General features: G+C 51.6%; 1 protein-coding gene across 1 annotated transcript; it reads left to right on the top strand.

Moving 5' to 3' along the window:
* The first annotated feature begins 506 nt into the window (after positions 1–506).
* On the top strand, positions 507–12232 carry PPP1R32 (protein phosphatase 1 regulatory subunit 32). Its single transcript, XM_029059294.2, has 14 exons — positions 507–647; positions 2224–2348; positions 4721–4838; positions 5202–5355; positions 5745–5873; positions 6342–6405; positions 8386–8498; positions 8839–8898; positions 9172–9258; positions 9673–9813; positions 9944–10038; positions 10488–10652; positions 11486–11568; positions 12124–12232. The coding sequence occupies exons 2-13, from the start codon at positions 2240–2242 to the stop codon at positions 11562–11564; spliced, it is 1314 nt and encodes a 437-aa protein (XP_028915127.1). The 5' UTR covers positions 507–647; positions 2224–2239; the 3' UTR covers positions 11565–11568; positions 12124–12232.
* Positions 12233–15899: the final 3667 nt, after the last annotated feature.

The raw sequence follows: 15899 nt of genomic DNA, 5'->3' as shown, positions 1-15899 counted from the left end.
ATTCGGCACAATATACAATATCGTATGCAACATAAGCAGTTCGGACACAGTCCATGCCCAAGATGAGGCTCACAGTTATAGAAGAGGAAACCGAGGCAACGGAAACTGTGACTGCACAAGGTCACACAATAGGCAAATGGCAGAGCCAGCATCAGAATCTGGGTCCTCTGACTCCTAGACCTGTGCTCTTTCCATTAGGCCCTGCTGCTTCCTATTGAGCGATAGAGGTTGGGTATAAATGGGAGAGGGGTTGGGAGCCCAATCTACTTGGTTCTACCTAAGGGCTGAGTGCATGAGATCCGTGGTTCTAAGTCTTAATTTCCCTGATGACCCCGACCCATCAACAGCAGGTTGGGAAGCAGGGAATTCTGGAAGAGAGGAACCGGGAGACTGGCAGGCCCTGCCTCCCCTCTCACTTTGGCCTCTCTCCTCACACACTGGGCCCAGGGGGAAAAGACTTCCCGAGGTGTTTGGAGGTTGGTTGCTAGGTTGTGGTTGCTAGGTAACATACTGTTACGATTCCGGCCAGCCCAGTGACCTGTGGTGAACATTGGCCCCGTGCAGCCTTGACCGAAATAGGTGCCTTCCCTTGAAACTCAGGCTCCCTCGGATCCCTCGCTTGGCTAGCCGGAGCAGCTTTGGGGCAGGTAAGGAGGTGGGTCCGGACGTGGTTTCCCAGCAAACTGGAAAGAACTCAGGTTGGGACCAGTCACGGGCAGCTGGAGGCAACAGGGACAGCAGGTCGAGCAAAGTGAGGAAGCGGGTGGATTGGGAGTGAGTGGTGGGATTGGAGGGTTAGAGAAGAAGCATGGTGTAGAGGATAGAGCACTGGCCTGGAAGTCAGAAGCATCTGGTTCTAATCCCAGCTCCTCCACTTGTTTGCTGTGTGACCTTCAGAAAGTCACTTCCCTTCTCTGAGCCTCAGTTATCTCATCTGTTGCCGAATTGTACATTCCAAGCGCTTACTACAGTGCTCTGCCCATAGTAAGCGCTCAATAAATACTATTGAATGAATAAAATGGGGATTGAGACTGTGAACCCCATATGGGACAGGGACCATGTTCAGCCCAATTTGCTTGTATCCACGTCAGCACTTAGTACAGTGCCTAGTACATAGTAAGCACTATGTGCTTATTATCATTATTATTAGACCATGGAACTTGGAGGGGAGATTGGTGAGTTTGCACTTAACAAATAGCACAATTATTATTGGGGTTTTTTTTAATGGTACTTGTTAAGCTCCAAGTGCCAAGCACTGTACTAAGTGCTGAGAGAGAGCCAAGATAACTGAGAGAGAACCAAGATAATCAGGTTGGACACAGTGCCTGTCCCAGATGGAGCTCATAGTCTAAGTAGGAGGAAGTAGGATTTAATCCCTATTTTACAGATGAGATCATTAAGACCCAGGGAAGTAAAGTAAGACTGTGAACCTGTTGTTGGGCAGGGATTGTCTCTATCTGTTGCCGAATTGTACATTCCAAGTGCTTAGTACAGTGCTCTGCACACCATAAGCGCTCAATAAATACAGTTGAATGAACTGAATGAATAAAGTAACTTGGCCAAAGTCACAGAGCAGGCAAGTGGTGGAGCCAGATTTAGAACCCAGGTCTTCTGACACCCAGGCCCACACTTTTCCCACCAGGCCATGCTGCTGGGAGGAGTGGGAGGAGAAGGGTGACGGGAACAAGCTATTTGTAAGATTGTTATGAGCAGGGAACGCGTCTGCTAATTCTAATGTGTTGGATTCTCCAAAGCACCTAGTACAGTGCTCTGCACGTAGTGAATGCTTAATAAATACCACCGTTAGATTGATTTCCCCCATCTTTCCTTCCCCAGGACCCCTCCTGGAGACATGACGGGGAAACTGCCACTGGGTGCTGTCTCACCCTACAGCAAGATCAGTTGGGGGGGCTGTACAGACCCTCTCAAATTCTACCACCAGCTACTGCACTGCTATATAATCTATATATCTGTTCACTTCTCCTAGATCAGACATTATTATAAACGATTTATACTATGTAATAGTTTATAATGTATGTACTTAAGTGCTGTGGGGCTGAGGGCGGAGCGAATACCAAATGCGCAAAGTTCACAGATTCAAGTGCAGAGATAATGGAGAAGGGAGAGGGAGCTGGGGAAAAGAGTGTTTAATCCAGGAAGTCCTCTAAGAAGGACAGAGGCTATAGATTGATTGATTGATTTCCCCCATCTTTCCTTCCCCAGGGCCCCTCCTGGAGACATGACGGGGAAACTGCCGCTGGGCACCGTCTCACCCTACATCAAGATCAGTTCGGGGGGCTGTACAGACCCTCTCAAATTCTACGCCACCAGCTACTGCACTGCCTACAGTGAGGATGCCTGGGATGAGTTTCGTTGGCTAGAACCTCTGCGTTAGGTCTCCTAGGGCCAGGGAGCACAGGATGCTGGATGGCAGAGCTAAGTGGGAAAGACACTTCTCTCTCCAAAAATAATCCGTTTCCTTCATGCTGACACTGCGCCCTAAGGATTCTGTCACTCTGACTGCTCCCCTTGACCCCATCACACTATCCCTGTCAGAGTGACTTGTCATACTGACACACTGATCCTCTCACAGAAAGCGGCACACCGATCCCATCCACAGGCCCTGTCACGCAGACTGTCATTCTGCCTCTATCACACTGACACCACCCACTCGGCCACAGTAATTCCAAACTGACATCATCACACCTCCTCCTCATCATTTGTTCCATTGCCCAGCCACTCTGATCCCTTAGGAGTTGTGGTAGTCGTAAAGCCCTTACTATGTGCCAAGCACTATACCGAAGGCTGGGGTGGATACAAGCTCCACCACTTGTCCGCTGTGTGACTTTGGGCAAATCACTTAAACTTCTCTGTGCCTCAGTTACCTCATCTGTAAAATAGGGCTTAAGACCGTGAGCCCCACATAGGACAAGCTGATTTCCTTGTATCTACCCCAGGGCTTAGAACAGGGCTAGGTACACAGTAAGCACTTAACAAATACCATTATTATTATTACTATTATTATTATTACAAGCAAATCGGGTTGGACGCAGTCTCTGTCCCATGTGGGGCTCACAGTCTCCACCCCCATTTTACAGATGGGGTAAATGAGGCACAGAGAGGTGAAGTGACTTGCCCAAGATCACACAGCAGACAAGTGGTCATGACCAACCCTATCACCACACTTTATTATGCTGATGCCTACTCACTGGCTGACATCGTCATCCTACCCTATGACCCGGGCAATCAATCAGTAGTATTCACTGAGACCTTATTGTGTGCAGAACTTGAGAGAGTACAATGCAGCAGAGTTGGTAGACACGTTCCCTGCCCACAAGGCGACTACAGTCTAGCGGGGAAACAGACATTATTATAAATGATTTATATTATATAATAGTTTATAATAATGATAATAATGTTGGTATTTGTACTTAAGTGCTGTGGGGCTGAGGGTGGAGCAAATACCAAATGCCCAAATGTCACAGATACAAGTGTAGAGATAATGCAGAAGGGAGAGGGAGCTGGGGAAAAGAAGGCTTAATCCAGGAAGAACTCTAAGAAGGATGGAGGCCAAAGATTGATAGATTGATTTCCCCGGTCTTTCCTTCCCCAAGACCCCTCCTGGAGACATGATGGGGAAACTGCCACTGAGCACCGTCTCACCCTATATCAAGATCAATTCAGGGGGCTGTACAGACCCTCTCAAATTCTACACCACCAACTACTTCACTGATATATAATCTATATATCTGTTCACTTCTCCTAGATCAGACTTTTGGGTTGTTTTATGTTATTTGTTAAGCACTTACTATGTGTCAAGCATTGTTCTAAGCACTGGGGTAAATTCAAATATTTCAAGCTGGACACAGTCCCTGTCCCACATGTGTCTCACAGTCTAAGGAGGACTGAATCCCCATTTTACAGTGGAGGAAACTGAGGCACAGAGAAGTTAAGTGACTTTGTTCAGGGTTTACTATGAGTCAAGCACCGTTCTAAGCACTCGGGTAAATACAAGTTTATCAAGTTGGATACAGTCTCTGTCCCACACATATCTCAGGATTAGAACCCAGGTCCTCTGAGTCCCAGGCCCATGCTCTTTCCACTAGGTCACACTGCTTCTCAGGGGCCATTCCATGCATTGCGGGCCACTTATTCCTTTTTGAAAGTGGCTATGGGAAGAGAGTGCCTATGGATGGCCAGCTCACAGGCCGCATCAAGCCCACCTTGACCTGGGCCTTCTCAGGCCTTGGTTTGTCAGACACTGACCCCCCACAGCTTCTCATCCTACCTCTCTCCTCAGTATCCTTTGCTGACTCCACTTCCTCCCCTCCCCTTTAACTGAGCGTGTCTCCCTCTGGACTGTAAGCTTACCCTGGGCAGGGAACTGCTAGGGCAGTTCACATAACTTCTCTGGGCTTCATTTTCCTCAACTGTAAAATGGGGATTCAGAACCTGTTCTTCCTGTGCCTGTGAGCCCTACGTGGGACCGAGACTGTTCCACCTGATGAACTTATTTCTACCCAGCTCTTAGAACCGTGCCTGACACATAGTAAGCCCTTAACAAATACCATTTTAAAAAAGATTGCGTGCTCAGGAAATAACGAGAATATCATTGTTAGCACCAGGAACTCTTCCCTTCTCTCTTTCCCACACTTCAGCTGGACTCAGTGCCTGCTTTTTCCTTGGCTTCACCAGAGTCACCCCGCTTCCTCTCTGGCAGGTCGAGAGGGCTTCAAGCCCCAGAAGGGCCACCATTCTGGAACTGGATACCAAACCAATTGTCGACCCATTGTCTCCTACAAGCCCAGCCTGGACAGAGTGGACAACCCAGTCATGGGGTAGAGCCCGGGTCTCCTTCTTCTCACCCTGTTTCAAACTCCACCTCCCCAGTCCTGCTCCCACTCCTCCACCCAACTCAGGCCCCCTCATCCCTGTGCCCTGCAGACGTCCACCCCATTTAACAGAGGCCAGGGTGGGGGGAAGGGGTTGCAAGCTGATGGCTCTTGGGTTTGGGTCATCCCATTCAAAGCCTAGAGTGACCAAGGGCCGTACCCCTCACTATAGGCCCATCACGCCCAGAGAATGAGCTCCCCTCACTCTATCCCTTTTCTGCCTTCCCTTGGGTCACAGAGGTAGTAGGACTTAGAAATGGTTCACCTTTGATACCCACTCATCTCCCAGCAACCTCTTCTGTACCACAGGGAGCTCCTCAAAGACAACTACCAAACGGTCACCAACCAACACTTCCGCTCCCATGAACTACCTGATGGCAAGTACCCGCTGCCCTGGAGCGTGCATCAGCCTGGCAGTGGTTACATGCGTGAGAAGCCCTTAACCTGCCCCACCACCAAGGAGGTGAGTGCCATGAGCTGAGGGCCCAGGTCTCTGACGGTCAGAAATAAGCCAGAGTTTGATCTTGCTCTCTCCCTGTGGAGTCTAGAAATGCAGATCACTTGGCAAGTCTCTGGTAGAGGCTTCCTGGCCTCCTTCAGGACTTCGATGAGGCCTGCGCCAGGAGAAAACCTGTCTGGCAGAGAGTAGGGCATTGTGGGAATGCCCCGAGAGGGGAAAAACAAATCAAATGAAAGAATTCGGGTTCACTGTAGACTTATGTGATCAGGAGAATGAGCGGCACTGCTCTGATTGGCCAGAGAAGAAGGGCTTCCTCAGCCTGGCCCGAAGACCCCCAGGGCCCTGCCTGGCTTGGTTGCCTCAGGACCAACTTAGATTGTTCCATCCTATAGGTCAAGAAGGTCCATTTCAATACCCAGGAACATGGACCTGAAGCCATTACAGGCCTGGAGCCCAAGGCTGTGCCCGTCCTCCACCAATCCCTGCAGAAGGGCAGCTCGGACCAGGAGAATGCCAGACATGTGAGTCCAACCTCGAGTGCCCTCTTGCACTCAGTGGAGCACAGAGAGACCCAGTCATGGAAGGAGAATTGCCTCTCACTCCCCAACCCACCCCTTGCTCTCCCAAGGCTGTCCACCCCAAGCCCCAACCACAGGGAGGAAGAGCTAATGGACTCAGTATGAACTGAAACAACCTTACAGGGAAGGAACCATTCACCCCATGGAGACCCAGGAGTATCTAAAACAAAAAAGCAGGGGAATGGGCCACACTAACCTTCCCTCAATAAAGCAAAAACACTTACTCTGCGCAAAGTAAGCGCTCAATAAATGCCATTGATTGACTGAGGGATTGATTGAACATTTCAGTGGCTTCCTTTGGATGAGATTCACCCTTCCCCCAGCTGGATGCCGGGAAGCTCCACTAAGATGGCGGAACTACAGGTCTAGGTGGTGCGTCCTCCAGCGTGGCTTCCTTCCTTTGTGTTCCAGGGCCCCCGGTTCATGTCCACGGAGTACGGCTCCAAGTTCCGCTTTGACGTCCCCGGCCAGCCAGGTACTCTGCTGCTGAGGCACAGTTGGATTTCCTCTCTCCTGGCCTTTCCCTGGGATCCTCATGGGCATTCCATTTGTTATTTAGGGTATTTATTAAGTGCTTACTTTGTGTCAGGCAAGGAAGCAGGTTGGACACAGCCTCTCTTCCACATGGGGCTCACAGTCCAAGTCCTACTCCAGCCATGCTTTTCTCTCAAAGTTCCCAGGGCAGAGTTCCAGCACAGAGGCTCACCTGTCCCCACCTTAGCCTAGGTGACAGAGGGACTGCAGGGGCAGGAGAAGGACTGCAGAGGCAAGGAGAGGGCTGCAGAGAAGCCTTACAGCCTGGAAGAACACTGTGGGCAGGGAATGTGTCTGTTTATTGTTATATCGTACTCTCCCAAGCGATTAGTATAGTGCTCTGCCCACAGTAAGCGCTCAATAAATATGACCGAATACAATGGAGTGAATGGGAGGGCCCTCATCCAGCAGTCCTGGGGCAACTGTGGACCAAGGGAGGAGGCCAGGCTCTCCAAGAAAGGCTCTGAGTCTGGTCAAGGGGATGGAGCAAAGCCCAAGAGGGCTTTGGTGCTTCCTTCTTGGGACAGCTACCTGTTCTGCCCACCCTGACTCAGCACGGCCTAGTGGAAAGAGCCTGGGCCTGGGTGTCCGAGAACCTGGGCTCTAATCTGAGATCCGCCATACGTCTGCCATATCACCTTGAGTAAGTCACCTCAATCCCTGTTCTCCCTCCTACTTAGACTGTGAGCTCCATGTGGGATCAGATTATCTCAAAACTACCCCAGCACTTAGTACACTGCTTGGCGCATAGTAAGCACTTAAACATCATTATTATTACTATTATTATCCTCTCCCAGGGGAGCTGGTGGGAGGACTTGGCTTCTGCCGGTTCGTCTGGTCCATAGCTGCACCCTCCCTGTCAGGAAGTAGTGGGTGCCCTGAGCTTGGCTTGCCCTGGGCTTGGCTCTCAGTTCCTGCTCCCACCCCGCCAATCCCCTCCTCGATCCCTCTCTGCCGAAGGGCTACTTGGTGCTCAGTCTGAATGCCTGAAGAGGCGGGAACCTCACACACATTCTGCATTCCCTGAGCTGTGGCTGGGCAGATCAGACGCAGGGATGGACTGAAGTGGGCAGGGAGGAGACTGTCCCCTCCCCTTCCCTGCCCAGGGGGCCCCCAGGCTCTGACAAGAGCAGAAATCTTCATCCGTGGAGTGAATGGGGCAGGGCTCCCTGACCGTGGTCTCACTATTCAGCAGCCTTGGCCTTTCGCCGGCAGCGAGGAAGGAGCGAGCCAGGATTCAGAGAGAGCGACATTAGATAAGCTCTCCTTCATCCTAGCGGTTTGAAGGGGATGGAACAAAGAATTGGAGGGGGGGAGGGGGAAAAGACCCTCTCGAGCCTCAGGGACAATTCCCCTCCCCAAGGAAAGGAGATGGCTGCTCTCTTTCTCCCCATCACCCTAGTCCTAAAGCCAAACTTTCCTGATCCCCAGACCCATTTCCCTCCCTCCCTCTCCCCCGAATCTACCTCCCTCCAAATCCCCCTCCTCCCCTCACTCCCCCTCTCTCTCTCATCCACCTCCCTCCACTACCACCTTTCCATCTCATCTCTCATTCCCTGCCAGTGTAGCCTGGTGGAACATGCTTTGAAACCAAATGGAAAGGGGCAATGCATGATCATCCTAGTCTCCCTTAGCTAAATGAAAGACCTGTTGGGAAGCAGCAGGAGGCTGTGTGGGATGGTTACTGATTGACTAGCCCGTCCCTCTTCTTTCCTGTTTCTCTCGCCCATCTTCCCTCTACCTCCCCACGCCATCCTTTCTCCAGTTATCTCCCCTCAGGCTTGAGTTCTCTGTCAAATGGGTCCAGCCCTCCCTTGTTCTCACAGCCGGTGAGAAGGGGGCGAGAGGTTAGCGAACAAGACTACAGGCTCTGGGTGCCCATAGAGCTGGGCCCAGCCTAAGCCAGAGCTGTCACTTCCAGATTTCCTCCAGAGGAAGACAATCGGCGCCAAGGAGGAGACAGGCTTCACCGAGGACTCTCACAAGAACCCCATCGTTTTCCAGCCGCCATCGCAGGCTCTCCCAGGAGATCCTGTGAGCGCCGGCGCAGATCCTGGATCACCAGGCCCCACCTCTGACTGGTTGTCTTGCCCCCGCTTCCCTCTTAGATGGGCTTTCATCTCTCCTCTCCACCTCCACCCCTGGGGAGGGGTTGTTCTCTGTCCTGCTTCTCTCCACTTGGGAATCTGGACCCCTCCCTCCTTCTCTCCTTCTTCTCTCCCACCCAGACCCAGACTCTCAGCTTCTCCCACTTTCCTCAGCTGGGATCTCTAGCTCTCCCTTCAGTATGACCCGCCCTTTTTCCTCACAGCCCCTCCCCCTGCCCAGTCTGTTCCTTGAGGATGACTTCTCCCCCTCGGGGTCTCTGTTGCAGGTTCTTGCCCCAGGCGTGAGCATCACCAAGACAGATTACGTCCCTTCGGTCCCCCCACGTGTAAGGGGGAGTGGGGAAGCTGGAATCGGGATGGGGTCAGGGGTGTGGCCTACACTGTCCTCCAAAGGATAGAAATTGATGATGTCTGGTTGCGGGAAGGTGACTGAGTGAGGAAGAGTGTGAGGGGGCAATGGGAGCTGTTGTTCTAGGAGTGGGGCTTGGGCTCCAAAATGGGGTGAGGGGTTTGCTGAGGGTAGGTGTAGTTGGGGACCAAAGGGTGAGGGAATCCATGGGTCCGGTGGGGTCAGGGACTGACTTCTCTGTGGCCTCCAGGGGGATGAGGCTTTGCCTGTGCTTGCCAGAAATTCTGAGAGGGAGACGGCCTTCAGCCGTGAGAAGGACACGTCTCTCAACCCTGCGGTATGAAGCCCTCCACCTAGCCCTCTTTCTGCCTCTCTTGGAAACTGCTGTCCCTTTTAGTTTGTGGAGAGGTCTCCTCCCCCCATCCTTGGCCCCATTCCCTGTCCCAACCCTGTTTTACCTTTTCTTTCACCCAGTGCTTATTCCTCCACCTGGTCAGTCTCCCCTTCCTGCCACCAGCCTCTGCCTATCACTACTGCTTCTCCTTTCTTCTTCAGCCTCATTCTAACACCCCTGGCCTGTTGGCCTGTCTCCTCCCCTTCCACTGCTCTCCCCACCTCCCTCCACTCCTTCCCATCTACTTCATTTCCCTCCACATTCCTCCCTCCCTCCCTGCACCCGCCCCTCATTTTCTTTCTCCTCCTGCCCCACCTCCCCTGTGGCCCAGTGCCTTGACATACCTGGTGCCCACAGGCCCCGCCACTGGGAATGTCCCCGCTCCTGCATCCCAGCACGGTTGATTCCAGCAGCATGAGTCACAGACAGTTCCAGGGCCTCCAGCACCCGCCCCAGACCACCACTGGCCTGCTGGGCCGGGTCTCTGTGGGATGTAAGGTCAGTGTTTGAGGCGCTCCTCTTCCCCATCCCCCTCCCTCCCTCTGCATCTGCCCCCATCCCTCTCCCTCTCCATCCCCCCCACTGTCCATCTCCCCACATCCCTAATTACAATGGTTTCTTCCTTTAGAAGCCCTCGGGGTTCTCCATCAACAACCCCACCTATGTCCGAACTTCCTGTGATCCTGACATGGCCAATCATTACTTGACCAGCTATAACCAGAAGTGAGGCTCTCCTCTCCCCTCTATTCTGTCCAGAAACCCACCACCCTAGCCGCTCCATACCTGAGGGTTCCCCCTCTGTTACCCTGGCCCTTTCCTCTTCTGCCAGAAGCCATTCTCTGCCCCTTCCCTGGACCATGAATGCTCTTTTCCCCTCACCCCTTCTCCCCTCCACTTCCAGAGCTACCCCTCTTCCAAGCCCCTTTCCAGCTCCTTTTCCTCCTCCTCTTCCCCGCCAACCTCTGCTCATGATGTGTTCTAGCTTTCCAGTCCACCCCCTTGTCCCCAAGTCCTGCCTCTGGGCCCTGGCACTGCCTTTGGGGTCTCTCCCCTTGGTGCCGGTGATCTCCCCCTGTGCGGGACTAAGAACCGGGCACCTGAGGGATCCTGGGGGATGGTTTCCAGGCTCGCCCTTGAGCTGAGCGAAGCTATCTCTCTCCACATGCACGTAGGTTCTTCGAGAACATCCCTAAGGGCCTGGACCGAGAGGGCTGGACTCGAGGTGGGATCCAGCCCCAGCAACCTGGGGGCTTTGGGGCCAACCAGCTCCCCACCAGCCTGGGCAGCTCCCCCAACCCCACCGAGACGCTGAGAAGTGTACACCCCCAAGTCGGCAGGTAGCGCTGCCAGGCACCCCTGGCTTGGCTCTTGACTTCCATCTGTCTTCCTTGCCCTCTCCCCTCTTGGAAGTCCCCTCCGCCCTCCCCTTGCACCCTACCTGCCCTGCAGACACTCAACTCCCCACTCTTCTGGTCTTGCCCCTGGCTCAGCTCTCTTTCTCTATCTGTCCTGCACTGATAATAATAATTATGATATTTGTTAAGCTCTTACTATGTTCCAGGCACCGTACTAAGCACTGGGGTGGATATAAGCAAATCAGGTTGCACACAGGCCCTGTCCCACGAAGGGCTCACAGTCTCAATCCCCATTTTACAGATGAGGTAACTGAGGCCCAGAGAAGTCAAGTGACTTGCCCAAGGTCACACAGCAGACAAGTGGCAGAGCCGGGAATAGAACCCATGACCTTCTGACTTCCAGACCCGTGCTCTTTCCAGTAGGCCATGCTGCTTCTCTAGTAACAGTGTCTCTGGTTCGCTCAAGCCTTCTGGCTGTCACTCATTCCACTTCCCTGTGAGCCTCACCCCTACTAACTCTGACTCCCTAATTATCAGGGATGCACCCCCTATCAAGACTCAAGTCTACATATCACGCTTCCAACATCAGTTGAAGATGCGGGTGGGCCCCGGGCTAGAAATCAGTGACCTCATCTCCCTTCTGCTCTGGCCCCTCAAGGCCCACCCTTGGCCTAATGCCTAATGGGCAGTTTGCAGGGCCCTGGGCCACCAGTAGTGAGAGCTTCAATGGCCAGTGGATAAAGTGGCCCATGGCTTCTCAATGAATATTAATTACATTGATTCTGACTCCTCCCTGTGGCTCTCCATCTCCTCAGAGCCTTGACGACTAAGGATCCCTTCTTCAGCGATACACCTCACAACGACCGCTTCTTGACCTTTCACCACCCATCCTGAGAAGGTGAGCTGCCAACGTACCCTCACAGGGGCAACTGACCCATTCTCATCTTCCCAGATGAGGATCTCAATGCAAAAGTTCCCCATGCATGTGTCCCTCCCCCCTGCCCCCGAAACTATTCTCTAGCCCACACCCCACTGGGACTAGAGGCGCTGGGGCTTGGTCCTTCTGGAGCAGCTAGAGTCATGAGAGTGTGAAGAAAGGCTGTAAGCTTCTTCATTCATTCAATTGTATTTATTGAGCGCTTACTGTGTGCAGAGCACTGTACTAAGCATTTGGAAAGTACAATTCAGCAATGAAGAGAGACAATCTCTGCCCACCACGGGCTTACTTCCTGTGGGCAGGGAACAGGTTATATTGTACTCTCCCAATATGCACGGAATATAACTCGGTTATATTGTACTCTCCCAAGTACTTAGTATAGTGCTCTGCACACATTAAGTGCCCAATAAATACCACTGAATAATTGATTGGCGGGGTCCATAGCCAGAGAGCAAAAAATTGTGGGTGCTGGGACAGAGGGCCTCCCTAGCCTCACCTCTCCTTTGTGTCTCACAGGATGGGGCCCAGCTTGGGGCAGAGGAAAGACTGCCAGCACTCTGGCCGTCCATCCGAGCAACTGCAAGCTACTTTTCTAAGGAAATAAAGACCTAAGATTCTCCAGCTACTGGGAACAAGTTCTTAGTGATCTTGGTCTACAGCCACCAGGAAGACCCCCTGAACTCCTCTCCGAGAGAAGGAAATTAAGACACACACACACAGGAGGAATCAAGGGCAGTGGGGGAGGAAAAGGCACAGACAGAAAAGTGATGAGTGGACTTCAACCCAGAGAGAGAGCCATAGAGAACACTGAAGGGAGGGTTTTCGGTCCACATTTTTCAGGACGGAGGTAAATATAAATCCTTGCTTCTCAAGGATTTTCCCTGCTCAGAAAAGTGTCACCGGGCCACATGGAGCCTCTGCCTGCTCTTCTGAAGATTCCTCAATCTCCTTCCCCTTCTTCCCCCTCAATCAGCATTTCTTGAGCAGTCTGCCATGTGTAATCCTTCTTGGCTTGTCACTCATTCATTCATTCAATAGTATTTACTGAGCGCTTACTATGTGCAGAGCACTGTACTAAGCACTTGGAATGTACAATTCGGCAACAGATAGAGACTGTCCCTGCCCACTGACGGGCTTACAGTCTAATCAGGGGAGACAGACAAAAACAATAGCAATAAATAGAATCAAAGGGATGTACATCTCATTAACAAAATAAATAGGGTAATAGGGTGCTTCTCCATATTGGGCAGGAAGGCACAGGACTTTACACCCCCACCTTCTAAGCCCTCCTCCTACCAGGGAACCTAATAATAAGAATTGTGGTATTTGTTAAGCAATTACTATGTGCCAAGTACTGTACTAAGCACTGGGATAGGTACAAAATAGTCCTACTAGACTCAGTCTCTGTCCCACAAGGAGTTCACAGTCGAAGTAGGAAGGTGAACAGGTATTAAATCTCCATTTTACAGATGACAAAACTGAGGCACAGAGACATTAAGGTATTTGCCTCAAACAGCAGGCAAGTAAGAAGCAGAGAAGGGGCATGGACTAGTGGAAAGAGCACAGGTTTGGGAGTCAGAGGACCTGGGTCTGATTTTTGGCTCTGCCACTTGTCTGCTGGGGGATCCTGGGCTAGTCACTTTTGCTTCTCTGTGCCTCAGTTACTTCACCTGTAAAACGGGGATTAAGACTGCAAGCTCCAAGTGGGACATGGATTGGGTCTAACGTAATTGTCTTGTATCTGCCCCAGCTCTTGGTTCAGTCCTTGGCACAAAGCAAGTGCTTACATACCATTAAAAACTCCAAAGAGTGGCAAAGCTAGGTTTAGAACCCAAGTCCCTGACTTCTGGGCCCTTGCTTTCTCTCTAGCTTCTGTTCTCCCCTTCCCAGTGCCCCCATCCCCTGTTCTCCAATCTTCTCCCCAACCTCCACAGCTTCCAAGCCTTGGTTCCTTCCCAGCCCTGGCAGTGTTGGAAGGGACTTGCCTGGATTTGGAAAGCAGCCGATCAAGTTCCCCCTGGGTTGCAGGGCTGACTGGATTGCAGTGGATAGAGCACAGGCCTGGGAGTCAGAAGGTCATGGGTTCTACTCCCACACCACCACTTGTCTACTGTGTGACCTTGGACCTTCACTGTGCCTCAGTTACCTCATCTGCAAAATGGGGATTGAGACTGTGAGCCCCACATGAGACAGAGATTGTGTTCGAGTCACATTGCTTGACTCTAACCCGGTGCTTAGTAGAGTGCCTGGCATAAAGTAAGTACTTAATAAGAACTATTATTATTAATGTGGGACCTGCAGGGCTCTCCCTTCCCACCCCCCACACTCTGGGAGATAAGCATGACTTCCAGCCCTCCGATTTCATCTATTGCCTTCCTTTGTCCTACCGACTCTCCCTTGCCAGGTGTCCTCTTTCCTCATTCATGTTTCATGAACCGGGGCTGGACTCCTCTGACCCAGAGAGCACTGGGTGCCCAAGAGAGTTGGTGATCAGCTTTCTAATTGGCCTCCACTTTCTAGCACATCTGAGTCTCAGGTAACCACTTCTTCTCAGAAACACCTGAGCCCTTCAAGGGAATTGAGGCCAATGCATAATTGCTATTAGAGAGTGGGATGAGACAGCATCTATTTCTCCCCCCTGCAAGGGATGCTTGCATTATAATTCTTCCCCCTCAGGAGGCACAGAGAGCAAAAAGACTTATTCTCTCTCTTCCCAGCTTAATCTTCTAGGCCCAAGGCTAATGATGAAGTCCAACAGAGCTAAACTGCTCTGTGGAGCAAGAGAGTGCAGCAGAGCCAGGCTCTCCCAGTCTATAGAGGCTAAGCCCCAGTGGGGTGGAATTAGGTTAGAAGTAAGTATATTTAGTAAGTATGTGCCAAACACTACTAAGCCCTGAGAGAGAATACACAGGTGGGATTTAGACATGGTCTCCCTCCCTCTGGGGACCTACAATCCCTGGGGGAGAAGGGACTCGAGGCAGACATCAGGAGTGATGAGACAATAAAGCACAACACAGACAAAATAAAAACAATCAGCAGGATGTTGTGGCTAGAGAAAAAGCAAAGCATGGCCTAGTGGCAAGAGCACAGGTTTGGAGGTCAGAGGATGTGAATTTAATCCCAGCTCTGCCACTTGTCTGCTGTATGACCTTGGGCAAGTTATACTTCCCTTCTCTGTGCCTCAGTTCCCTCATCTGTAAAATGGGGATTAAGACCGTGAGCCCCATGTGGGACAAGCTGATGACCTTGTATCTGCCCCAGTGCTTAGAACAGTGCTTGGCACATAGTGAGAGCTTAACAGATACTATTATTATTATGAGAAGAATTTTATGCCCCTTGGAGCTCAGGACACACCCATAGCCACAGCAGCCACCAGTCTTTCTGGGAGTTTTGTGGAGGCCTCAGGCTGAGGGCAAGTGAAACAAAGGGAGCTTGAGGCCAAGCAGGCTACCAGGTAGAACAGACCCCCATAAATGGGGAGTATGGAAGCTCTTTCGGTAGCCCAGGATACTTCCAACCAGATGGGACTCGACTAGGTGTTGGGGAATGGGAGAGAGGAGCTAGGAAAGTTCTGGAGATACAAGACCTGTTTTTCCCAACACCCCTCCTGTGTGCGATCTGTAAATCAGAACTGACTGGGGTTGTTTGGCTCTGTGATCATCGGAAAGTTACTCCACTTCTCCGAGGATATTAAATTTCACTCAGGCGGATGGTAGCAGGATAATAGCTGTGAAAGGGCTTTGGATAAAAGATGTCATCTGTACAATAACATGGATCATTAGGATCGATGATTGATTAATAAAACAATAAATAACTACCACAAAATGGTGTCTCAACCGCTGGAAGTCACATCCTCCTGAAGCCACAACCCCCACTAGCTGATGCGGGTTCCAAGCCCGTCCCCTCCGGGTCCCTCCTCCCTTTTCCACTTTAACTCAACCCTTCTCCAGCTTCCCTTGCTCTCCTGGAACTTTCCTCTAGACTGTAAGCTTGTCTTCAAAACTACAAGCTTCTTTTGGACAGGGATCCCATCTACCATCTCGTACTCTCCTAAACTCCCATGCACTAGGAGCTTAATGAAAACCATTAATTGATTGATGATGCCATTGGCTGCTGAGCTGCCTGGTGGTGAATTCCGGTCACCCTCAGGCTGAGGGGCAGGTGCTGTTAGGTTTCCCCGCACACATGGGGAGAATTCTCCATCGGCAGGGTCAGAAGTTGGCTGATCATCCAAACTGACTTAACTGGACCATACCAGGTTTGTCTAGGCTGCCTCAGAAAACTTTAGAAAA

The sequence above is a fragment of the Ornithorhynchus anatinus genome, chromosome 3 (assembly GCF_004115215.2).
Source record: "Ornithorhynchus anatinus isolate Pmale09 chromosome 3, mOrnAna1.pri.v4, whole genome shotgun sequence".
Taxonomy (NCBI): domain Eukaryota; kingdom Metazoa; phylum Chordata; class Mammalia; order Monotremata; family Ornithorhynchidae; genus Ornithorhynchus; species Ornithorhynchus anatinus.
The sequence above is the reverse complement of the archived record's forward strand: the minus strand, read 5'-3'. Positions and strand labels throughout refer to the sequence as shown.